Below are 25711 nucleotides of genomic sequence, written 5' to 3' on the forward strand. Positions count from 1 at the left end.
CTGAAAAAGAAAAAACGAGACAAAAGCAATTCACTGAATCTTCTGATTACTAAGGGCAAAGGCATTGCAGCATTTAAACTGACCCAGTTTGTACAAACCATGGCTTAGTGTGAATGAGCAAATGTGTGGTTTTCTGGAGAGAATATCATGTCTACTCTGCTCCTCCTCTCTTCCTGCTGCTACTATGGAGTTGGTTAGCATTATGTCCAAACCTAGGCTTATGTTTTATCTCCAGACAAACAATGAACTGTAGCAAAAAACAAAACAAAACCCTTGGCTACAGTTCATGGTTTGTCTGGAGTAAAACAAACCACAAATCCAGGTTTGGACATAATGCTATGCCAAACCATGGCTTAGCTCATGGCTGTACGGCAGCAGCAGGAGCAGAGATGAGGCAAAGCGGTTGCAATCTGGGAACCCAAATGTTTGTTCATGATGTATAAACATTACTTTTAAATGAAAATGAGAAAGGAAGAGTGGCACACAGTTTCTATCATATGTAAAGTCTTGCTGGATTCCATCCAGTGTAAATAAAGCAGCATACTTTATATTACTGCAATCACAGCTATAATTGCAATATAAGCTGTCTTACTTCTTTAACATGAAGAAAATCTTTCGCTTCAAATGAGATGGCCATGCCTGGGACTGGTACATCATCCTCGTGGGCTGCACTGTAGCTAACATTTGTCCGGACTGCAAATGCAACAGGTTTTGTCTGTAGAGCAAAATGAGAGAAAGAGGGTTGATATTTTCCCCGGCATTAAAATGTGCTTGTCTTCAATGAAAACACTGAAAAGTCTGGGGAGTATTTCATAAGAGGCAATCAAAGTGATGATATTATGCTGAGGATAGATGGCAGTTTTCCAAATAACTTAGAAGTGGGAGACCTGTAACAAATTTGATTATTCCAGAGGCACTTCACAAGGTCAGGGAGAAGACTCATTGCCTGTTGACAAGTTTCCCAGACTTGCCCACTGACAACGCTCCCAGCAAGTATAGTTAACAGTTACCTAGACATTAGAAAGTAAAGCAGCTTTGGTATCTCATCTGTGGTACCAGACAAGTCTCTTTTGTAACCTAATTATGAAGCTTATAAAGAACAAATGCAAGGAGTCTATTTCCACCAATTTTGAAAGTATGTTCATTTATATCCACCCTTACCCATTAAGTGACAGCATCTTTATGTGGTGATTGCCTACTGAAAACATCTATACATATTATTGGGAGAAATGGCTTCTCTGCAACAGGATTGTGGGGGGGGGGGGGGGATCAGTGATGGGGCTCTAAAACAAAAGGTTGCAATGTGGAGTTGTTCAGGATTCTAACTACCGGTACTTCCCATGGTTTTCTTCCCCTTACACCACCAGTCAGCGAGCATTCCAAGATTACTGGGGATGCTCACTGGACTGTTTTCTTGGGGGAGGGGATTACACCTCAATTTGGGGTTGCCTTGTCATTTTTTTATTTTTTTACTAAAGATGTTTTGCACTCCTGCAAACCTCAAAGTTACCCCAAGTCGCCTAATACCTTCTCTCTTATAAATAGGTGCTGCTGTTTTGGCCAGAAGACTTGAATCAGAAATAGAGGAGAAACTATGCAAAGTCAGGTACAAGTATGAATACATATGTATAAGGATACAATATATGAATTAGATGTGATTTCAATTCAGTGAACATTAAAGGTAAAGGTAAAGGTACCCCTGCCCGTATGGGCCAGTCTTGACAGACTCTAGGGTTGTGCGCTCATCTCACTCTATAGGCCGGGAGCCAGCGCTGTCCGCAGACACTTCCGGGTCACGTAGCCAGCGTGACAAGCTGCATCTGGCGAGCCAGCGCAGCACACGGAACGCCGTTTACCTTCCCGCTAGTAAGCGGTCCCTATTTATCTACTTGCACCCGGGGGTGCTTTCAAACTGCTAGGTTGGCAGGCGCTGGGACCGAACAACGGGAACGCACCCCGCCGCGGGGATTCAAACCACCGACCATGCGATCGGCAAGTCCTAGGCGCTGAGGTTTTACCCACAGCGCCATCCGCGTCCCTTTCAGTGAACATTATAGTATAGTGAATGTGATTCTCCCCTCTATCTTGCAAACAAGCAGATTCTGCAGTGAAGTTAACTTAGCAACTGGCAACAGGTAATATCACATGCTTAGAATATATAACTAATACGATTATAAAACTATTCATGTTTGTGGCCTTCATGGTAGAAATATATTATTTTACATTAGGAGTAGAGAACATTTTTTTCTGTTAAGGAGCACAGTCACCTGGGGTAATCCATTGAGGGCTACATGCAGATGATGAGCAAAAGTAAAAAATGTGCAGATTACCACCTTTCTGCCACTTCTTTAACAACCCTCTCCCTCCACAACAGACTGCCAGGGGACAAATGACTTTTGCCATAGGTCTAAACTGATATTTTACTAAAACTGGTATTTATTTATTTTTTAAAAAAGGAAAGAGGCTATTGTGAGTACTTGAGTCTAAAGCCATTTAGGGCTTTAAATGCTGGTACTAACACACTGAACATGTTATCTAAACTGGAGCATTTGAAGGCAAGCATCATAGTTCAGTGAGAACAGGTTCAGAAGCAAAAGTAGGCAGAGGAACAATAAATTTTATCTTTGTACAGGAGGCTACTTCCAACACACACACACTTCTCTCTCCATTATCCAGACAAGCAAGAGACACTATCAATGTTCAAGCACACATTCCAGACAGGCAAAAAACACTTGGGCTGCAAAGCAGAGCCAGTGAGGACTGTTGCCAAGGGAGAGGGTGTATGGCTCGGGGGCAGTTCTGAGGGCCAAATAAAAGAGGACTGCTGGACCACATCTGGCTCCTGGGCCTGGTTCCCACCTGTGATCTAAACATCAGATTCACAAATAGGATGCAATTTTTGCAGCTTGTATAAAGTACATCCACAAAGTTTAGGCAGATTCATCCAGAAGAAATTCTGGCATGGTTTGAACTGAACAACCTGGGCAAAATTTCATACCAGTGACTAACTGTGGTTTGGCATCCACACAATATATCTCCATTGGCAACTGTACCTCCAGTATAGCTTATGAAATGGGTGTAAATTTCAGCAGATGGCAATCTTAGTTAAGCTGACATCTCACAGAAGAAAGGGAAACAGCTTAAGAGAAAGTTATGATCAGGTGAAAGCACAAAGAATGAGATAAATTCTGGGTCTATATGAATTTAAGGGGGGGGACAGCTTTTCAAAGACAATCAAAAGATATCTATTATAGAATAGTGGAATCAAAAAATGTGATTGCCATCTATTCCAATCCCCTGCTCAGGGTCAGTGTTATCAGCTCAACAACCTGGCAGGGCCTACCACTAATACCTGCCTGCCCCTTTTAAACTCTGCCACAGTGCTCTAAACACTAGGCAGCTGGGTCTAGCTGCCATTCTCAGTTTTCACAATGACCCATCACAGCATCATTCTATGGCATTGCAGAAAATTAAAGTGGCAGTCCCACAGTCACCTGATGCTGCTTGGGAGAATTACCGCTGCCCACCAACACTGCCAGGGTAGTGTGCTAGCACTTACCAATTGGAGACCACTAAAGGACACTTTGCTCAGGGCCCCCTCAACTTGTAGTCAGCCTTTAGAAATTTAGTCAGATAAAAAACACTATACTAATGCTACCAAAGGGAAGTCCCAAGAGTTAGCTGTTTTGCATTAGTATTCCTTTAAAAATTATGTTTGGTTTGAGAAGTCTCATTTCTAAAGTTCCAGAATAATAATAAGCTAATTTTCTTAATTCACACATCTTCACAACAATTCTGTTAATATTGCCAATTTTATTCCCTCTTACTATGTGCGTCATTCACTCATATTCAAGGTGAGACTGCCCTATCTAACACAGCAAGGAAAATATTGTGATATGTATAATCAGCTCTCTAAAAATGCTGCATGCTTCTAGAAATTATCTGATAGTTCCCTTGGTATTTGTGCAATAGCAGCTAGGGACTTTCAGTGTTTCATATCAAAGAGCAGATATGAAAAAGAACAGGAAAAAAAGGATGTAGAGTTTTTCAAAAGAAACAGTCTCCAGAGAGCCTTTCGAAAAAGGGTGTTAACCTAAATATAGGCGCCACTGTAGATGTGTTGTTTCCACAGCTCTGCTTATAAATAATGTATATGAATAAAGCTGGAAAAGTGACTCAACATGTAAAAAAGTCAAGCTTCTTATCTTAGATCCTAAGAAGAGGTATTCAGAAACCAGCATTTTTGCACAGCAGCACACAACTAGATGTTTTGCACACGTATGAACAACTGATTAATGATTGAAAGGTAGATGGCAGAAGCAGTGTGTCTGATGATCATGGCAATTGAGCATGCCTTCAAAATGCTTTGTGTTTTATTGAAAGAGTTTCAAAGTCCATATTTTAAGAAAAACAGATATATTTATGTGGTAACAGTATCAGAGTACTATGCAAACATTCTGTAAGCTTAAGTCTCAAGCACACTTACAAGCTAGTAAACACCACTAAACCTAAATGCAGTCTGGATTTACAGCTCTAATCCTTCCCTGAATTGTGGGGTGGGGTGGACAGGTGAAGATTGTCTACCCCTAGAGACTATTGGGTTCTGGTGGGTTTCTGAATGCCCTAGGGCAGAGGATTTCAACCTGGGTACTTTGGCACCCTTGGGTGACTTAACAATTGGTATGGGGTGCTCCTCCTGCTGCTGCTTTCTGCCTTCCAATCATGTCCCAGATGGCTTCTCTCCCTCCGCTCACTCTCAAGTAGAGTTGGCTTTGAGGCACCTTACATGCACGAGGGATTTGGTTATGGAGCAGCCTATGCAAAGTGGGAAGTTTGCCTTATTTATTGTGGGGTAAGGGATGGAGACTGAGATCTCTTCAGTGGGGGGGGGGGGACTGCTCTGGTGCCTGCCTTCTACTCACAAGTAAATACTATCAAGTACATGAAACACCTGGATGGCTAAATCCAAGCACGTACATGGGGGGGGGGGGGTGTGGACAAGGGAAGAATGCCATTTGTGGAAGAGTTTTTATCCCTGCTCTGGAAAAGGGATTTTTTTCATTCCTTCTGCTTGCATGTAAATCCCATGTCTGTTCTTCAGGAAGCTCAAGGTGGTGTATGTGGTTCTTCTCCCCACACACCCCTTCTAGCTGCACAACCCTGAGAGGTAGGTCAGGCTGACAGGCAGTGATGGCCCCCCAAGGTTACACCCTGTGAAATTACAGCTGAGTGGAGGATTTGAAGCCCTGAAGGTGCCCCAGGCCCCCTGGTAGGTTTGATCATTATTCCTTCAGTTTTTCTAGCTCTTTAAAATGGGGCAACCAGATCTCTTTGCTTGATTGCAAAGCCACACATTTAGACAGAGACGGAGGTATCTGCAAGACATTTAATTTGCTCCAGAGCCTAGGCTTGGGTAATGTTTGAGGAAACCCCAAAGCCACAAAGTTTGGTCCTTTCCAGGGTTGTCTCAGGCCAGAAATAAAAGTCCCCCCAACCTGGCTCCAACTTATTTGATGCCATTATTTGCATGCTGCCCAACAAAAGATTAAAGGATTAAAGATAAGATATAAAACTGCGAAATCAAAGCAGCTGTCAACACTGATGGCATTCTCCTATGACTACCAGTAATTATGGCTAACTGATTTCTGTTTTGGCCTAACATTGCCTGCTCTTTTATTCCTTCTGCTTCAGATTTTCTTGCACCCAGGTCCCATGCTTAAATTTGCAATGCGGCAATATGGAAAGATGATTTAGATTGGCAAGCACCAGTAAAAATGGGGAACAGCTCAACTGTTCACTGGAGCAGGGTATTACCAATATGTTACCCTGCTGTTGAAAGAATTGCACTGGTTTATCACTAGTTGTTTGCCACTCTGGGCTTCTTGGGAAGGAAAGGAAAATAAAGGTAAGCCTCCTTCATGTGTTAATCACACAAAGGGAATCCATATGTAGAAAGGTAAAGCAGGATTGCACCGCTGACCCTGTTCCTGTGGTCATGAGACCTTTCTTGCTGTAACCCACCTGCCCCAGTTCCATTCATTGATATTGAGCAGGGGAAGTTTACATGCATAGATTATGTAGACTTCCATGGGAGATGGAAACCCGCATGACAAGGGTCCCAGTTCCTGTGGAAGCTTACACATGCAGAGGTCTCTATGGATAGGTTTCTCCTTTTCAGATACCATGCTCAATGTATGCATGAGCCACATGAAGAAGCCACGTGACCTCAGGAAAAGGCCCAGCCATGTGGCCCCACTGCCCCGTTCTACATGTGGACCCCCTTCATGAGATTAATATGTGAAGAGGCTGCAGCGAGTCCCACTTCTGAGTCAACACATATGGGACTGCATTGCCAAGGATTTAGAGTTATGAATGTTAGTCAATCAGGGGGAAAGGGGAATCATATTTAGAAACTAAAGCAGAAAATGTAGAAACTATTGTGTGCAGGTTTATATTCTTTGCAGGGAGTACAGCAGCCCATACTGAGGTAATTTCAGAAGTACATTTACCAATGCAATTTGGCACAATATTATTTAGGCATTAAGGTATAATTAATGGGTGAACTTCTTTTTTTAAAGCACTTGGTTAATTATAATTTTGCCCACTAAGTCACCACCAATGCTGAATTAAGGCCGCAAACCAAAACACAGTTACTTGGGATTAAATATCCCATCCTGAGTACATACATGGGAGTAACTCCTTTGGAACTCTGTAGGACTTATGTTCAGAGTAAATATGCACACCATTAATCTAATGGAATTTAATTATGAATAAACATGGATAGAACTGGACTTTAATTGGACTATAAATTGCTAAGATGCTAATTTAGCTCCAAAAGTTCTAATCCACCAGCACCCAATTGCAAAAGATTTATCAGTTCTCCTACGTTTCATACTTACAGAACTGCATGCAGTGTTATCTGTAGCCAGTTATCAAAACTCAGGAACTCAATACATTATTGTCCATGAGAACAATGCATTTATGGAAACCAGAGGTTTATTTTTCTGACCGATTCAAACAGCCCACAGAATTCCATGTTGATACTAGATTCAGAAACTAAAAATAAACTAAAACTACTTCAAATGGTCTAAGAGCATTCCTGTTGAGAGATAAGAACATGGAAGAGCCCTGCTAGATCAGTCCAGCATCCTGGCCTTTACTGGCCAGCCAGATACTTCTGTGCTTTCTTACAAAAGCTGTATGACAGCAACAGCTGGCCCCCACTGTCTGACACTCAACAATTGGTGTTTAAGAAGTTGCCTTTGAATGTGGAGCAGTCATTTAACTACTGTGGCTAATATCTATTAATCAATTTTTACTATCATTTCCTTTCCTCTTTCCAGCTCTATGATGTACTTTTTGAGACAGTGTGGCCAGAAGTGCACAGAGTATTCCAAATTGTGTTTACCTTAGAGTTACATAAAGTATTATATTACTGAAGGTTTTATTTGTAAGAGCTCGTTTCAAGGTTGAGGACCAAAATACTACCTCTCATGGACTTATTAGGTAGCAGCAGCAGGAGAGCCTGATGTAATATTATTCTGGGGCACTGGGGGAATTAAAAAAGAGATTTGCAGATATGGAGGCCCAGGGCAAGTGTCAACCCAGTGGGCTCTGCTGGAGCACTGGGGACCCAGTAACTGTCTAGGATGTCAGGCGGTGCCACCACACCTGATTTTTAATCCTTCCTTAGCAATCTTCATTGCTAAATTTGCCTCTCCTTATACAATTCTATCTGATTTATACAATGCATAAGTCAAACAGAATTGTGTTAGCAGAACTACAGGATCTATGTTAAAACTGAACATGTAAGAGACTATTCAGGAGCCCTACTAGGGATGGATGTTGTAGCTCAGTAGCAGAACATCTGCTTTGCATGTGGAAGATTCCAGGTTCAATCCCCAGCATCTCCAGGTGGGGTTGAGACTCCTGCATGAACCCTGGAGAGCAGCTGCTAGTCACTGAGCTAGTCAATGACCTGACTTGTTATAAGGCAACTTCCTATGCCCCTTTGCATGTATTCATATTCATCAAATGTTAAACCAGAGATTTAACATTTTATTCAATAGTTAAGAAACATGTTCTGTGAGCTCACTGCCAAATGTTTTGAAATTCATATTTATTGAATTCTTGTGAAAGTAAATTAGCATTGGGGGTTTTCTTCAGCTTGCCTATGGTATCATGATTATTCTAAGTGGTGGTGCTTTAATAAAACTGCTGATGAGCCATGATGATGAATTAATGAGTTTTATAAAAAGACGTTTGAGATCTTTATAGCTGTCAGTTCCAAATGTAAAAAACAAACAAACAAGGGACACTGTGGAGCTGTGGTGCATTCAGGACCAACCTGACTTCACAAGTAACCCAAACACTTGGAACAGCAACATTTTAAGGTGTGCCAATGAACAAAGAAAGGATGGTTTATTCTCCCAATGTGCCTTCACATCTTTCAGGCAGAATGATACACACATGCTTAAAGTAATGGAAGCTCCTGAAATCGTTAGGAAAAGAAACAAATATAGGTCAGGACTGCACTGACAGAGAGGCTCTTCAAACTATATTATCTATTATTCTATTTTGCTGGAAACAGACTGAAATCTGTTGCTCATGCAGAGACTTTACACTCAACACTATCAAATCAAATATCTGAACTACTGGTAAATCTTTTTTTCTAGACAACAGATTCTCTTGGAATACAAATGCAGCTAGTTTCTGCAGTCACTTTATCTGTCTTTCTCTTTGCCTGCAAGACAATGCAACACAACATACTACATAATAAGGTATTATGTACAGTCTATTGTTTGTTTAGTGAGCCCCTTCACTCCTTTCCTTTCCCACAAACCATGATTCAACCAATACATCTCTAATTAACCATGTTTTTTCTTTTATCCAAACTGGGAAACTATGGCCACATGGATCAAAATTAATCACAATCTTAAGCCATGGTTTGAAGTCAGTTTAATACCCTAGCAAGTTGTCAGCCAATGTGGTTTGGACAAACTATAGTTAACTAGAGGCTTACTGGTTTGAGCATGGCTTCTGCAAAGGGATGAGCAAAGGGGCTTCATGTGCAGACAAATTGCTTATACATATGACTGTATGAACCAGGCATTTGAGTTGCAAAAAAGGGCTTTCCCCACATGTTCGCTCTAAGTGTGCCAGAATGTATTTTACTGGTGAGAGCAATCTTCCATCTCCCAAGTATTATAAAATACCCCTCAAAATCATAATATGCGGGTATCATTGTTCATTCATACTGTTGTTAGTGTTGTAGACACTATATATACAGAATATATATTTCCTTGAACAAGTATTTTACTGACCTCAGTGTTTAACTGAAACTCTCCAGCATCACTGTTATCATGTAACATGAAAAACGTTGAGCATACCAATTATCATTATAAAGAAAGAGAAATAATTACATTTCTAAAAGCTATGTTTTCACATATGCCAGCACACATTTTTAGAACGAATTCATCCTTTGTAATCTCTCCACTTGTTATCATGGTGCTTGTTAAAATTTCTGTACTGTATAATTTGTTAAATAAGTACTGTATAAACATGTAAGAGTTTAAATGTCACATTGTTATGAGGCTTATGAATTCTTATGCACATGCAGCATTCTTTTTAAACTGCAAGCAGTATTTGAGATAAGGACAGCACATATAATAGTTTTAGAATTAAATGGGAAGGTCTTGTTGGAACACTGCACTAGAATTGCTAATAAGGCTAGTTAATTAAAGTAGCTTCAATATAAATTGCTAGCATTATTTGCTTTCAGGGTTGTTGTTTTTCCTTTTAAACCAGTGTCACTTGTAAGCAGGAAATAAGGAGAATTCTGCTTCATGAAAGTTATTGACTGTAAGAAGAGCCCTTCTGGATCAGATCAAAGGCCCATCCAGTCCAGCATCCTGTTTGCACAGTGACCAGACGCTAATGGGAAGCCCATAAGCAGGACATGAGCACAGTAGTAGTCTTCCCACTTGGTTCCCCAGCAATTCAGAGACACTGGTATGCTTCTGACACTGGAGGTAGCACACAGCCATCATGACTTCTAGCCATGGATAGTCCTCCATGAATTTGTCTACCATCTTTTTAATGCCAACCAAGTTGGTGACCATCACTATATTCTGTAGCATCACTGTATCCCATATGTGCTGTGCGCAAAAGCACTTCCTTTTGCCATCAGTCTTCCAAAATCCAGCTTATTTGGATGACTCTGGTCCCATGTACTAGACAAGAAGAAAAACGTCTCTCTACCCACTTTCTCCAATACATGCATAATTTTATATGCCTTAATCGTGTCCTCACTTTTTTCCAAATTAAAAAGGCCCAAATGTTCTAACATTTCCTCATGACATTAGCTCTAGCCGGCTGACCTTTCCAGTTCTACAACGCCATTTTTAGAGGTGGCAACTGGAACTGTACACAGTATCCAAGTATGGTCATACCATAGAATGTGCCAGGCCCTTATAGCAGTCGTTCAGTTGTTCAGCAGAGTGGGGGAAGTCCCTTTTGAGAAAACCAGGGTTGTTTGTGGCTTTTGGTTTAAGCGTTGTACCACCTTTCCAGAGAAAATGACATGGAAGTAATGGGTCTCAAAGTCATGACTAAACTTTCGTGGAACCCAAGTTAAACCAACAAACTCATTTTCTTTTATATGACAGCTAAAATTACTCCTTACATCCTGCCAACATTCTTCAAACTTTTCGGTGAGGAAAAATACAACTAATGAAGCTAACAACAATTTCCCCAAACCTTTCTTGTTTATATTTTTGCTTTCTGCACTCCCTGTTGTGGATAACAAGAAATATGGTAAGTGTTTTGGAGTAAGAGACAGCTTCATCCTGAAATTTCCTATCAAAACAGGAAACCACCCACAGGGTTTGCACACTGTGTATATGTATAACCTAAACCAAGCCCAGTCAGATATGTGGAGTAGGCTGAAGCAACTTGTTGTTTGAGATATCTAGTCATGCCTAACTCTGTCCCAAAATAAAACTCCCATATGACTGTGTAGGTAAATATTTGATGAACAGACCAACTAGAGCGTTCTTTTGAACAGATGGCCTTAGTAGGGGTGAACAGTATACTCAGCCAATTTTTATACTTACCAGGCTCTCCTAATGCTCCAACCAGTAAGAAACACTACTCTGAGTAAAAATTATATAATTTCAAATAGTTAAAGGGCCAGACCACCTTGAAATTCCCAACTGAGCATATGAACTCAACAAAATCTAAGAGAAGATATTTTAAGGTTATTAAATATTGAAGCAGTAGAAAGTATTTTTGGAACAGAGTGATTCTCTAAGGTACATTCAAGTTAAATTATTAAACTGAGCAAAAGTGTAAAAGTTATCTACTTCTGATATTTTACATTTTACAAATGGTATTAATATAGTAAAAGTCATGATAAAGATTATGTAATTAAATTTAAAAGTCATTAAATTTATAGGTCACGGTTCAGACTAGGTAAGGCACAATAATTTTGATGAGAGTTAAGCATCTGGTTAAATTCATTCTACTGGAATTAACGACCCTTAAAAATGCCTGAATAGCATTGACAGAGAACCATCCTTATTCCTTTACTTCTGAACATTTAAAATATATTTAGAAAATGCACAAAGTATTCAAATTTCCCACTAACAGAAAATACAGAATATGTGGCTGTGTGCACTAATTCATATTTTGTCCTCTTAATTTTTATCTCTAATTTTAACCACATCAAAAATAGATGGGAAAATTTTGGGCTTCTGAATATGTAACATTGCAATTATTCTCTAAGGTGCCACAGTATATTTTATCTTATTGGTCATGAAAATGAGCAAGATCCACATCTACTAGATGAACACCATAATCTAATGTGTCTGCTCAGTCCATCTCAACATGTGACAATGAAAACTTATCCTTCAAAATTCTGCAGTATGCTTGACACTTAATTTTTTTACATAACCCATGGTCCTTAAAATATGATGTAGATTCACTGAAAGAGCACAAAGTACCTTTGAAAACTAACGCCACATTTTAAACCATAGTGAACCAGTAAGATGAAATATGCTGGTAGCCCTTGGGAAAATTTGCACTTCTAAGGGGCTTTGGGGGCTACTCAGCACACCAGGAACTGGAGCTTTGTTGTTGTTGTTGTTTAGTCAAGAAGGGAGAAAAGGATCTCCTTCACTTCTGTCCCTGAAGCTGTTATGCCACTGCTTACCCAGCTGATAAGTGGGACTTCAAAAGGGAAGTGGGTTAGGGCAAAATATTTAGGAGGGGAAAAGAATCAGTGAGTGGGAGAGGACATGGGCCTAGGTTGAAAGAAGGCAAAGAATTGTCCCTTTCCAGTAAAGCAGCTAGTTCAGGATTCTCTTCCATGTCCAATGGTAAAGGCAGCATGACTTCTTCATTGTTAAGAAAATCTATTTCGATATTAACTGTTTTGTCTATTCAGTTTTACAGTGAACTACTTTTCCACTCACCCCCCCCCCCACATTCTAAGGATAAATCAACAATGAATCAGCTAGTCTTTAATGTATTATAGCACTTTGGGGAGGGGGTCTATTTTCCTACAGAGACTGGAAACACTAATGATTAAACACAATAACAACAGGTAAGACTAATCACTGCTATTCTGTAAAGGCCTCACAGTGGCAGATTGGTGAATGACTAACACTTGAGTTTAGAAATATGACTGTTAACTTATAATCTCTCACAAGTATAGTGTGTATAGTTTTGGTAGGCAGGTGGCAAGAGGTCCAATTATGTTCATTTTTAAGCTTCAAAAATGAAGTCACCTGATCTCTCGATCTCTCTCTGGCAATTCACAATAGTGAAGGTATTAAAATACTTTGCATCATTGCTTGCCTAATTTGCTGTTCTAAGTATCACTGCAAGTAATTATTTGACAACATAAGACATTCTCCAAAAGGTTTGATTTCTTCCACAGCTAATTGTAATATGTTAATTTTAAAGCCATTGCATTACATATTAACCATAATGACCCTATCTCCAAATGCACCTAGGAAAGATTGAATCCTTGGAAAGTCACTGAAAGTATAAAGCAGACTTCTCCAACCTCATGTCCCCTAGATACCATATTTTTCTGTGTAGGCAAAAAGTGGGGGTCGTCCTATACACGGATAGTGAATTTAGAGGGGGAACAGGCATGGGGGTGATTGGCAGTGGCTGTGGCAAGCGATTGGTGGGGGGTGGGGACCTCCCAAACAACTCAAGGGCAATCTCTGCAAAAAAAAGCTCCCCCCACAAAGCTCAGCAACTCAAGAAATATTGATTTCTTAAATTGGGGTTCAAAAAATGGGGGTTGTCATACATAGGGGCATCTTATACACTGAAAAATGTGGTATTTTTGACAACATGTTTCATCATAACTGACCATGCTGTCTGACCATGCTGCAGTTCCAAACATCTGGGACTCTATCCAATGTTCTCTGTGTGCTAGTGCAAAGGCTGTTGTGCAAACAGACAGGTGAGTTTAAATGCTGCGCAAAAGAGAAATCCAATGCAACAGTTGCACTAGTGTAAGCTTGCTGTACAACAGATTGTACAGAAATCTTTTGTACAACAAAGTTACAAGCAAACTGCTTAAATATTATTGTACAACAATGTTCTTTAGTACAAAACACTGCACCAGTGAAACAAGTATACTATTAAGTAATTTTTAACTTAGTGTTACATTGGATAACACTACTTCCAGAGGACACCTGGTAGAGGAAATATAATACTGAATTAGAAGGACCACATTTTTAATTATTTACCATATTCCAGATGCAGAGGAAAGCATCTGTTCGGTAAAAGGAGGGTTTTTGGCAGGTGCAACTTGCTACTAGAGATGGGCAAGCACTGGCTTGTTTGGCCCATAAATCAACTGGGCTACTTGAAAAACCATGTAGCCTATTTCCACCTTTTCTCATGAAACAGGGTATCTCCCAGGCTCAAACAGCAGTCAGGTCTGTGCATTCCAGGGACAGTCCACATGATCAGGCTGCAAAGAATTCCTTGAAAAGGCAGGCCAGCCCCATGCAGCCCAAGATCCTGTGTGCTTGCAAGCTTCACAATCTCTAGCTGCAAATGATGGAGGTCCGTGCCAGTCCCAATTTGACTAGAAGCAAGCTTAAAATGATTTGCCCACAATGAATTCAAGCCATTTTAATTGTTCAAGCAGCAATGCTTACATTTGATGAACTCCACTTTGAATATCTACGCCATCCCTAGTTCCCACACAAGCAAAACTTGCTTAAATGTCCTCTTATATAACTATTAAGAACTCAGAAGTTATCTCCTCTTTTGCAACAGGTTACTCTGCGAATGAAAGAAAATGGACTACAAATGTTTCTTATTACAATGCTATATAGAGTATTACCTAATAATAAAACATTGTTTCTTCACACATGTTTTCAGATGAATTTGTTTGTCTCTGGGGTCACCAACATGAAACTCTCTGTGTAATGTAAGACGTTGTTGCTTTTTATCATTATGTTTACATACTTCACTCTTGGATTTATGCATTACATATTAGTTTAGATCAGGACAAGATGTGTTAAGTCTTCTCCACCTTTTATGGTGGTTGTCCTTCAAAGGTTTTGGTAGGTTTAAAGAGTATAGAAGAGAGCTACCGTAAGTTTGCCAACCTTTTATTATTGGGCAGCACTACCCTTCTTTTGTAGATTTGGCCTGTTCTAGCGTAATCTAGGTATTCATTTATTAGCTTAGGCATAGGCAAACTCGGCCCTCCAGATGTTTTTGAGACTACAACTCCCATCATCCCTAGCTAACAGGACCAGTGGTCAGGGATGATGGGAGTTGTAGTACCAAAACAGCTGGAGGGCTGAGTTTACCTATGCCTGTATTAGCTGCATGCAAGGCTTTTTTTCCCAGCCAGAACTTGCCGGATATCTCAGATGGGCACCATTGCCATTCAAAGAGAACAAGGGAAGTGTTCATAGTGAGTTCCAGCACCTTTTTTTCTAGGGGAAAAAAAACACTGGCTATATGGGAATAAATTTGTAGTTTTTAGCATTAAAAGGGGAATGGTTTACTTAAAAACTCTTTTTAAGATAACCACATGTTGGCAGCATTTCCACAGTCGCATAGGAGTTGAAAAGATTTTACAATTCAGGAAAACTTGTTAACTAACCTTGAAACAAGAGAAGCAATGCAAACTTTAAGAGCCAAGAACACTTTCCAAAACAAGAACAGTTTCCTATTTACATGTATTTATGTACACCACTGCTTATCATTTGGGGGAGGTTTGTCCTTAAAGTTAGAAAGTAAAATGGACACCACTGATTATGTATTCACAAACTTTTTTATGTGCTCTTAGGTTTCCATCAACGTATTGTGCATTATGCATGTATGCCAACATTTTCTACATTTTTATGACAAAAAGAAGTGTCATCACATTAATCAGGATCACTATTTTCATCCACAATATTAAAAATAAATAACTGCTTTTAAATATCTTAAAATGGCAAGGAATTGTTAAATATGAGTATTGGACAATATACATTTTCCTGTCTTGTTTGTCATTTAGTGTTCAGTTAACATTCTTATTAATGCAAAAAATGATGTTAAACATTAACATCTTTGCAGTACTGAAACACCAGCTTAACACTGCCAGTGCCCTCCCACGTCCACTGTTTACAAGTTGTCTCACAGTCAGAGACAATGTCAGACCTGGAGATTATTCCTGAGCCTACCGAAGTGAGAACACCGTTTTGATGCATGGAAATACAGTTTTAAAAAGTCAAGGTCTGCTGGCAGTTTCTCTGTGAACTCCTACGGCAGCTTTGCTAGAGGTCATGAATATTACATAAGGGCTGTCCATGCATTCAAGTCAGCATTGCTAAGCCAAATTCCCATAGCAACACTCACATAGATTTACTCATCAGTAAGAGATGCATCAGCTTAGCATTAGTGAGTGCACTAATGCTATTCCTATTTCTCTGTAAATTCTTATCTGTTTTCTTTGAAAGTTTAATTTCACTGATAGTAAAATACATACTCTTTCCTAGAGCAGTTGATTTGTATCATAAAAATGCAGTCTGTAAGAGTAGGAAGAAACCGTCACATATATTCACAGCTATCAAACTCTGACAACCCAGACCCATTAGTTACTTCTCAGGGTGGCCATCATGGGAAAATACAAAAGTTACTGATCTAAATTTTGCAACCCTTTAGCAGCTTTCTGTCTCCATAGTTCAGAATTAAAGCAGGGCAGCTGGGAGAGAACACAACAGTATTCCTTCAGGGCGGAGCACATCAGATTCAGCAGGAAACCTAAAAAGACAGAGCTCAAAGGCTCTTAAATGGACCATCTAAAAAAGTGCACCTCAAAGGCCAGTACCACAAATTTGTCTTATTGCAAAGGGCTTGAAGCCTCCAAGCAATTGGCTATGACTATGAACAACAGCCCATTATTTAAGAATGTCATAGCATAAGCATTCCTCCCCCCCAAGAAATCAAGTGTAACATCCTCAAAAAGCTACCACTGATCTAGCATACCTTAGTTATGAAAAAAGGATCAGGCAACCTTTCCAAAGATTGGACCAAATCTTTAAAATTAGGTAAATGCTTGTTCCTGGAATCAATGCACATTCATCCATATACTAAGAGTGAAAACACACAACTTAAAATCCTCAGAATAACGTTGCAAAGCCTTTCCCTAAAGAAGAGACTTTAATGCTGAAGACCTTGATGATGCTTTAACATGACCTTTTAAATTGTTTATTTGGAAGAAGGTTTTAAACACAGGGTGGATTTTGTTGAACTTAGTTGCAAGCGGCAATACAATTTCTGAATTAGGTGGGAGATACATTTTAAAATAAATATATACACATATAATCAGACAATGAGAAAAATAGGATGAACAAGTATATGGAATATTAGAAAGATTTTTTTTTAAAGAACAGTGTGAGGCAAAGAGACTAGAGAATATAGATGTGAAAGACTACATTCTAAAGAAACTAAAGATATAGATAATTAAAATTACATTAAAATTATTGTACTAAGACATATATGGAAGGCAACAAGTGAAGTCAAAGGAGCAACAGCAGCATAAAAAGAGTGATGCAAGAGTTGCTTTTAAACAACATCCTTTTACCAACAATATTATCACACACATCTTTGGCCCCATATACTCACAATTCAAAATCACCAAAGAAAAATAGTAGTATTCATACGCAGGGAGAGAATCTGGGATTCCATGTTCTATATAAGATTCTGGAATATGTCTATATATTTACTGAAAAACAACTTTTCACTAGTTTGTTTTTCATATGCAAAATCCAAGTGCTTCGTTTTCCTATAAAACTGACTACAGTAGTCAGAACATACTAGGGGCAAATGAGCATTGTACTGTGCCTTTATCATGCATAGGAAAAGATGTCAATGATGATTTAGTAAGACAACAGGTTCTACTAGAAACAACATTTCCATTAATCTAGAGAGTGAAACAGCATCTTACCTTTGCCTTTTCCAGCTGCGTCTGGGCCTGTCGCTCTGCCTCTCTCCGCACTGCCTCTCTGTCTTCCTCAAGAGATACATCTGAATCAGATGGACGGCTAGTGTAGGAGTCCGCCGAACCCTGGACAAAAGGAATATATTACAAATGAAGAAAACTGTGTTGTGTTCTTTAAAAATATATACTAGTTCAGAATTCTTATTTGCAGCACTTTGATATAAATCCTCGTTTAACAAATTCTAAAAAGCTGTGATTCCCAATAGCATCAATGAGAAAAAGAATTACTATGTAAATTGCTTTAACCCTGAGGCTATTCTGAAAACCAGCATTCTTTCTCCAGCTCTATACTTGCTGTTTCTCCTTCATTCTAATCTGCATATGCCTTTTGCTATGCAGAGCTAGTTTCCGTGAAGTAACCGTAATGGTGCAGTGCAGAGCTGAAGGACGTGCAGCTGTTTCAAGGATAGCTTTAGATAAGCAAGCCACAAATAAGGCCATTTGAGTCTCACTAAAAGCAGCATTCAGATAAAAAATACGAAGTTGCTAAGAGAAATCCTTACACCTGAGAAGCACCTCAGTGCCTGCTTTAAACTATTAATTTTATCTTCATTGCAGAGCACCTCCTCACCTGACACTATCTTTCCCCATCAGAAAAAATAACACGGCACAAATCTCAGCCCTTCAGCAAAAACAAAGAAATGACCACAAATCAAATTGCAGCTGGCAGAACATGTCTGGAGTCAAGCACATGTCCAACCCCTGGTCACAATGCTAGAATAACTATGTAAACAACTTACATCTCAGATTTTCCTCCTTGTTGCAAGCAAAAGAATGGAAACTGCTAATTCAAACAGAATGAAAGCCTTCCCCCATCCCACCTGCAATGCAAAATATGCCAGCGAATTGAAATTTAGAGCTTACACAGATATCAGAATTCTTCAGCCGTCCTCCTTTGGCTCTTTTCAGAAGCCTGATCCAGGTGGCCTTCATTAGCCAGACAGCTTAGTTATTGTCCGCAGCTGCAGAGCCCAGCACTGATTCTCATAAAACATGTGCACACTGAACACCGCAGAATCACTGTTCTTTTCCTATCCATGCTCTGCTGCAAGCTCTTTCCTCAGTTTTGCAAGTCCTCAATGTCTCTGTTCTAGTGTAAGTAAATTTTTAATTTTCCCATGGCACCAAAAAGCAAAGATGTTTAATTAATTCAGTGGGGGGAATTTCCAGACCAAATATAATGTAAGAGATGCTACACTGATGCAATCCTCAGTACATAAAAAAAAAAAAAACCTGCCTTTGCTGCTGTTATTTGTTAACTGCCTTTGTTGCCTATTTTTTTAACTGTTTAGAATACAGTGCTTATAAAAGAATCTTTACAAATCCTGTGCAAAATGTAACATTTGCAAGTGCAAAGTTCATTTCATCTCTTCAGAGCTCGGTGTGTGGTGGGGGTGGGGCTAGAAGCGTTTCACATCACTGGGCATGCTCCATATGCACAGCCTTTTACGCAGATGCTCACATCACACTGTGTTGCTAGTCTATGTCAAATTACCACTTTACTTCTCAAGGGTAAACAGCTGGAAAACGGCAAGGTCTCTTGAAAGCAGAAATAGCTGCTATTGTGCTCTATTTTTTTTTTTTTGTAATATCTGTCATAAAATGTATTTCTTTCACTCAATCTCTAGGCTATGTCACATACTGCTCATTCCTGAGTTTTTAATGAGTTAGCATCATATTGCATAGACAAACACCACTTATTTTGCCAGATTAAGATTTGGATTCCCCCCCCCCCCCAATAGAGTACAGTATTGTGTTGATAATAGTAATTCGTGTGTTATCACGTACTGCCTTATGTTGAAGGATTAAAATGTATTTAATATTGTGCTGTCATGTGAGGAAGAGAGAGGAAGAATCCCCTATTACATATTCTCCATCCAACACCGTGGCCACTGTAATGGACAGAACATGGGGCATAGACCTGAACAAGGGATGGGGATCAGGCTTTTTGACCCATGATACCCTGAACCAACAATGGGTTTCAGGCCCTTGGAAGGCAAAAATGAACACTGCTAACACCTTTTTCCACTATAGCCTCCAGGTTTTTTAAGATGGTGAGCAAGTCATTTTCAGGGAGACCCCTTAACCTTGAAGATGTGAAACATGTAATTTTGCCTTTCTTCCTCTGACTTCCTTGGGCATTCTATGAATAGTGAGAATGGCGTTAGTGTTGGACCAGCAGACCCTTTGCTATCTTCATGCTTATGACAAATTCCTAACCAGTCCACTCTTTGGAGCTGTCCCTGCCCACCTCCAAACACCTGCTAGAAGCTGTGAGCAGAGGAAAAAGGAAATGCTCTGTAATAACCTTCACCCCTACTCCCCTTCTTCAACTCTGCTTCTGAATTTTTCACTATTGGGGGTGATAGCTATGTGTCTGTTACCATATTTCCCCGATTCTTCCCCTTTCAAATAAATTGCAGCCATGCATGTACATCATCATCATCATCATCATCATTATTATTATTATTATTATTATTATTATTATTATTATTATTATTATATTAAATTTATATACCACCCTTCACCTGAAGATCTCAGGGATATTCACAAGATAAAAGCACAAAATATTTAAAACAAAAACAAAACAAGCAATAACCTCCTGCCCTGTCCCCCTTCCACAATCACATTGAAAAGGCTGCAGAATATTAATCAGCTAAAGATCTGGTTGAAGAGAAACATTATTGCCTGGTGCCTAAAGATGTATACTGAAGGCACCAGATAAACTTTCCTGGGCAAAGCATTCCACAAATGGGGAGCCTCTACAGAAAAGATCCATTCTCATGTTGCCCCCCCTCTGGACCTCTTGTGGAGGAGGCACACAAAGAAGGGCCTCAGGTGAAGATAGCAGAGTCCGGGTTGCTTTATATGGGTAGAGGCTGTGCATGTGAAAGGTAAACAGGCTGTATTGGTAAATATTGGTGTGGAGAACAAACTTGTCGCCTAATGGTCTCTCACCATTAACAATCAAGCTTACCATTGCTTGTTTAATTTAGAAAATTCTCACTCGTCCAGTACATTTGCATTGCTGTTTTAATGGTTGTAAGCCACTATGAGCAATCTCATAACAAAACAATATATCATAATGATGAACAATCCAACTAATCAAACAAATTGAACTAGATACAAAATTTATTTCCAAGTGAACTCAATTGAAGTAATCATCAAAAGAATTAAAAAAACAATTGTCACTAATGCAATGTGTTCCTCCACGTAGATTCAGCATTATCAGTTACAAACGTCAAAGATTCCTGTGAGTAAAGCTATATACAATTAATTTGATTCTATATTATTTATATGCATTTATTTAAGCCAGAAAACATGAGCAGCAAATGCTTCTTGGAGCAACACACAGCCCCAAAAGGTCTGCTCCCCACAAAATGACCTAAATTAGAAAAAGCAAACCAGAACAGCCCCCCACTCAGAATTAGGCAACCCACATCCATAGAATTTATCCCACTAAAGCATCAGAAATAATCCTTAATAACAAACTAAGGAAGCCAAATGTAATCAGCAATGAGGCACAAATCCTGCTAATGGTCTATAACTAAGAGCAGGCTTCCTCAACCTCGGCCCTCCAGATGTTTTTGTCCTACAACTCCCATGATCTCTAGCTAGCAGGATCAGTGGTCAGGGATGATGGGAATTGTAGTCTCAAAACATCTGGAGGGCTGAGTTGGAGGAAGCCTTGCTAAGAGGTTGTTGACATTAAGAAATGATCATGGGAAGACTTGCAAAAGGCTTTGAGACAGTCCCCTCCCCCACTACATTTCAGCCTCTGAAGGCACAAACAGGAGGGAGGGTTGAAAAAAACTCTTTAAAGCATCTGCCCCCTTCTCCTTCAAACCCTGGAGCAAGTTATCCCACCACCTGCTGTCCACTCATTAAAATGAGGGGGGAGGCTTAGTGCAATACCACTGATTCTACTTACAGATAACAATTTGCATTGAAACTATAAATTAAAAAATGGGAAATATTCAAAGTTTAAATTTTTATAAGCAATATAAAAGAAAATTGTAATATCAAACTATACACTTCCTAGTCTATACATTGAATGGCAAATAATTCCAAAGCTAACTAATGGCACACTGCCATTTAAGAATTAAAATGCAGGGATTCATATCCAAAACGTACTTGGTTGCAAACAACAGTATACAAACAATTCATCATGGGAAGTGAAACCTCTCAGGGCTTTTATTCATTTCTCAGTAAGAAGATTCTATAATTGCAGGTTCCAATGTCCCAGTAATTACACTAGTCATTACCCCTAGGTAACCTCAGTTTTCTCCTTCCCTAGAAACAGCTGATTATAACATTTTATCTGTTGAAGGTTTCTTTAAACAAATCTAGTATGTCACAATCCCTATTTACAGTTTCTATGTGCCCTTTCCCCCCTGATTACAGAATTTGGGAGTCTTGTGGGAAATCATCTAAATTTGAAGGGCTCGCAATCTAACTACTGAATTTAGGAATTATAAAGCTTTATATATTTCCCAGTATTTAGTCTACATACCAGGCACCTCTGCATCATCTCCCCATACTACTAGAACTTAACAGCGCTAACACAATCTAAAGCAGATCAGCATTCATCAAATGTGTAATACTTCTCAGCAGGAATGTAAACACAATGGATGTTTGCTGAGTTTTTCCTACTAAGGTAACTAGTTCTAAGATAACATGGAGACAGTTGGCAATGTCTTCTTTTCTACATGCCAGATGCTGATATAAACCTCCTTGGGTTAAGAATGGAAGAGCATTTTTCACAAAGTCAATGCAGCAGTGAAATTGAGGGCCCATGAAGACAAAGTACCTTATACATGTTAGGCTGTCAAAATGCATCTGGGTTACAGCCAACGTTTTGGATGCGTCTCAAAACAAAAGCAGTCCAAATGTTAAAACCAGAGACAAATATTAGTCCATATGCTCACCTTTTAACATATAAACTAGCCTAGGGGAATGGATGAGTGGTGAATGCTTTTAGCACTTGCATAACAATGGTTCATTGAACAGCATAAACATACCAACTTAGGCACTGATGTGTGAGAAGGTAGTCTATGTTTTTAAAATACAGAGTAAATTGGGTGATCTCAAGAATGTACAAAGGGTGCTTTTAAAGTTCTCCAAAATCAACCCTATTATACTCACAGCAATGTGCTTTGGTCCCCCATCTTTTAATTCATTTTAATTAAATGAATTAATTAATCATTCTAATTTTGGTTCCTCTGTTTCATTTTTGTTGGGTTGGTGTTGGGTAAATGATTAGTTGGGGTTGGCGGTTACCGTATTTTTCGCACCATAGGACGCACTTTTTCCCTCCTAAAAAGCAAGGGAAAATGTGTGTGCGTCCTATGGAGCGAATGCAGGCTTTCGCTGAAGCCTGGAGAGTGAGAGGGGTCGGTGCGCACCGACCCCTCTCGCTCTCCAGGCTTCAGGAAGCTATCCGCTAGCCGTGGGAGACCCAGCTCTCCCACGGCTAGCGAAGCGCTGCATTAATCCCGAAGCTTGGGGCGCGCGGAGCTCAGCGCGCCCCAAGCTTCTGGGTGCCGGCAAGGTCTCGCTAGCCCTGGGAGAGCCCCGCGACGATGCGGGGCTCTCCCAGGGCTAGCGAAGCGCCGCGCTAATCCCGAAGCTTGGGGCGTGCGGAGCTCAGCGCGCCCCAAGCTTCTGGGTGCCGGCAAGGTCTCGCTAGCCCTGGGAGAGCCCCGCGACGTTGCGGGGCTCTCCCAGGGCTAGCGAAGCGCCGCGCTAATCCCGAAGCTTGGGGCGTGTGGAGCTCAGCGCGCCCCAAGCTTCTGGGTGCCGGCAAGGTCTCGCTAGCCCTGGGAGAGCCCCGCGACGTTGCGGGGCTCTCCCAGGGCTAGCGAAGCGCCGCGCTAATCCCGAAGCTTGGGGCGCGCGGAGCTCAGCGCGCCCCAAGCTTCTGGGTGCCGGCAAGGTCTCGCTAGCCCTGGGAGAGCCCCGCGACGTTGCGGGGCTCTCCCAGGGCTAGCGAAGCGCCGCGCTAATCCCGAAGCTTGGGGCGCGCGGAGCTCAGCGCACCCCAAGCTTCTGGGTGCCGGCAAGGTCTCGCTAGCCCTGGGAGAGCCCCGCGACGTCGCGGGGCTCTCCCAGGGCTAGCGAAGCGCCGCGCTAATCCCGAAGCTTGGGGCTTCGGGATTAGCGCTCCGCTAGCCGTGTCTAGGCTGCGGATAGCAGCCTGCTTCCCGGAGCGCCGGGCGCCCTGAAAGCAGAGCTCCAGGCGCTTCGGGAACACATCCGCAGCGTGGGGAGCCTTGCAGGAATTCCCCACAGGGCTCCCCACGCTGCGGATAGCAGCCTGCTGCCTGGCGGGTGGGGCGCCCTGAAGCAGAGCACCCCTCGCGCCAGGCATACATCCGCAGAGTGGGGAGCCTTGCAGGAATTCCCCACAGGGCTCCCCACGCTGCGGATAGCAGCCTGCTGCCTGGCGGGTGGGGCGCCCTGAAGCAGAGCGCCCCTCGCGCCAGGCATACATCCGCAGAGTGGGGAGGCTTGCAGGAGTTCCCCACAGGGCTCCCCACGCTGCGGATAGCAGCCTGCTGCCTGGCGGGTGGGGCGCCCTGAAGCAGAGCTCCCCGCCCGCCGGACAGACATCGGCCAGCCCCACAAGCTTGGGGACAGCAGGGAGGCGCAGTGCCACTATCCCGCTGTTCCTCGACCTGGTTCAGTTTCCCTGACCTGCTTTTGGGGGGGAAATAAAGGGGAAATTTTTTTCCTTTATTTCCCCCCCAAAAAACTAGGTGCGTCCTATGGTCCGGTGCGTCCAATCGTGCGAAAAATACGGTATTTTAATTTGGGTATAACTGTAAACCTCTTCTTCTTCTTCTTCCTCCTCTTCGTTTGTTGCTTGTATAGGATATCTTGGTTTTTTAATGTTTGACGTTTTGTTGTGTTTTATATGTTGTAAGCCACCCAGAGTTGCTGGAGAAACCCAGCCAGATGGTTGGGATATAAAATAATATTATGATTATGATTCTGAAGTCATTCTCAGATCTTTTGCAGTTCAACTAACCCCATGTTTCCTGGGGCTTCGCATAGATACAACTGACTAGGGATGCCCTCTAAATAAGAGTTACAATATTATTTCACTAATGCTATAGTAACTATTTCTAATAATGATGTCCTGGAGTTTGACATCTGGACAGTGAGTAAAAGATATTACCCATACCATCCATTTAGAAGTAACTTTTTACAATCCTAGACAAAATACCTGTGAGGTTTTAATTAGACCTGTGAATTAGAGAGAGACTGGCTAAAGGGAAGATAGAGCGCAGGCAAGGAAGCACTTGGTATTAGCCAGGTCTTTCCAAGATTTCAGACTTGTATTTCTCCACGGTCTTTCCAAGTTTTCACCAGCTTTGTATTGGGGATGATTCAAGAATTCTACAAAAAATCTCAGAAGTCCCGGAGGGGGAGTACATAATGCCTTTTCATGGAAAAGCAATTCCTTTCATCTTTTCATTATGCATTCTTACCCACTAGTACACTAGCTACTGACGTAGGGCAGAAAAGAAGGGGGGAATTAAGGCTTTAAATATATATCACATATTTTAAAATTTAAATAGATTTTAATTTATTTTAGTACATTTACCTTTAAAATGACTTAAAATATTTGAATGCAACAATAAACCTACACATGCAATACAATCCTATGTTTGTTTATCCTGAAATAAATTCAACTGAGTTTAATAAGGATTACTGCCAAACAGGGGTGCATAGGAACATAGCCTCATCTCTTAAAATTAAATCCATGATCTCTTCTCAGAGACATTACCATAGCTTTGGTACTATGAAGGAAAACATGACAGGGCCATCTCATTATGCCCTATTCCCTCCAGCTGACTCCTCACTCCTCCCAGGCCCATAATACAAGTCCAAGAAAACATAAAGATGTGAAGATGGTGATCCTTGTCCTTGTCCTACCCCCTCAATGCTCCCCCAAGGGGGGGGGGAGCTTTGCCCGCCCCTACTGGTCTCAGCTAGCACAAGTTGACAATCATCAGAGGTCAGGCTCTCTCTTGGAAAAGAATGTCAGCTTCTGCAGGTAAAAAACATAGCAATACAGTGGAACCTCTGTTTTTGAGTTTCTTGGAAGTCGAACGTTTTGGAAGCCGAACACCAAAAACCTGGAAGTAATTGCTTCCATTTTCAAATGTGCCTGGG

General features: G+C 41.0%; 1 protein-coding gene across 10 annotated transcripts in view; it reads right to left on the reverse strand.

Moving 5' to 3' along the window:
* Positions 1–25711, reverse strand: part of CACNB2 (calcium voltage-gated channel auxiliary subunit beta 2) — a 120394-nt gene that overhangs the window by 23530 nt on the left and 71153 nt on the right. For 8 of the 10 annotated variants that reach the window (XM_028750009.2, XM_028750010.2, XM_028750005.2 and 5 more), the window contains 2 exons: positions 17477–17596; positions 593–715 (listed from right to left, as the gene is read on the reverse strand). In XM_028750009.2, the coding sequence (XP_028605842.2) occupies positions 593–715; positions 17477–17596 (243 nt within the window). Of the gene's footprint in view, positions 1–592; positions 716–17476; positions 17597–18394; positions 18680–25711 lie in introns of those variants that run through there. The other 2 variants (XM_028750014.2, XM_028750011.2) reach the window with 2 other exon arrangements.

Source organism: Podarcis muralis, chromosome 12 (assembly GCF_964188315.1).
Source record: "Podarcis muralis chromosome 12, rPodMur119.hap1.1, whole genome shotgun sequence".
NCBI classification, from domain to species: Eukaryota; Metazoa; Chordata; class Lepidosauria; order Squamata; family Lacertidae; genus Podarcis; species Podarcis muralis.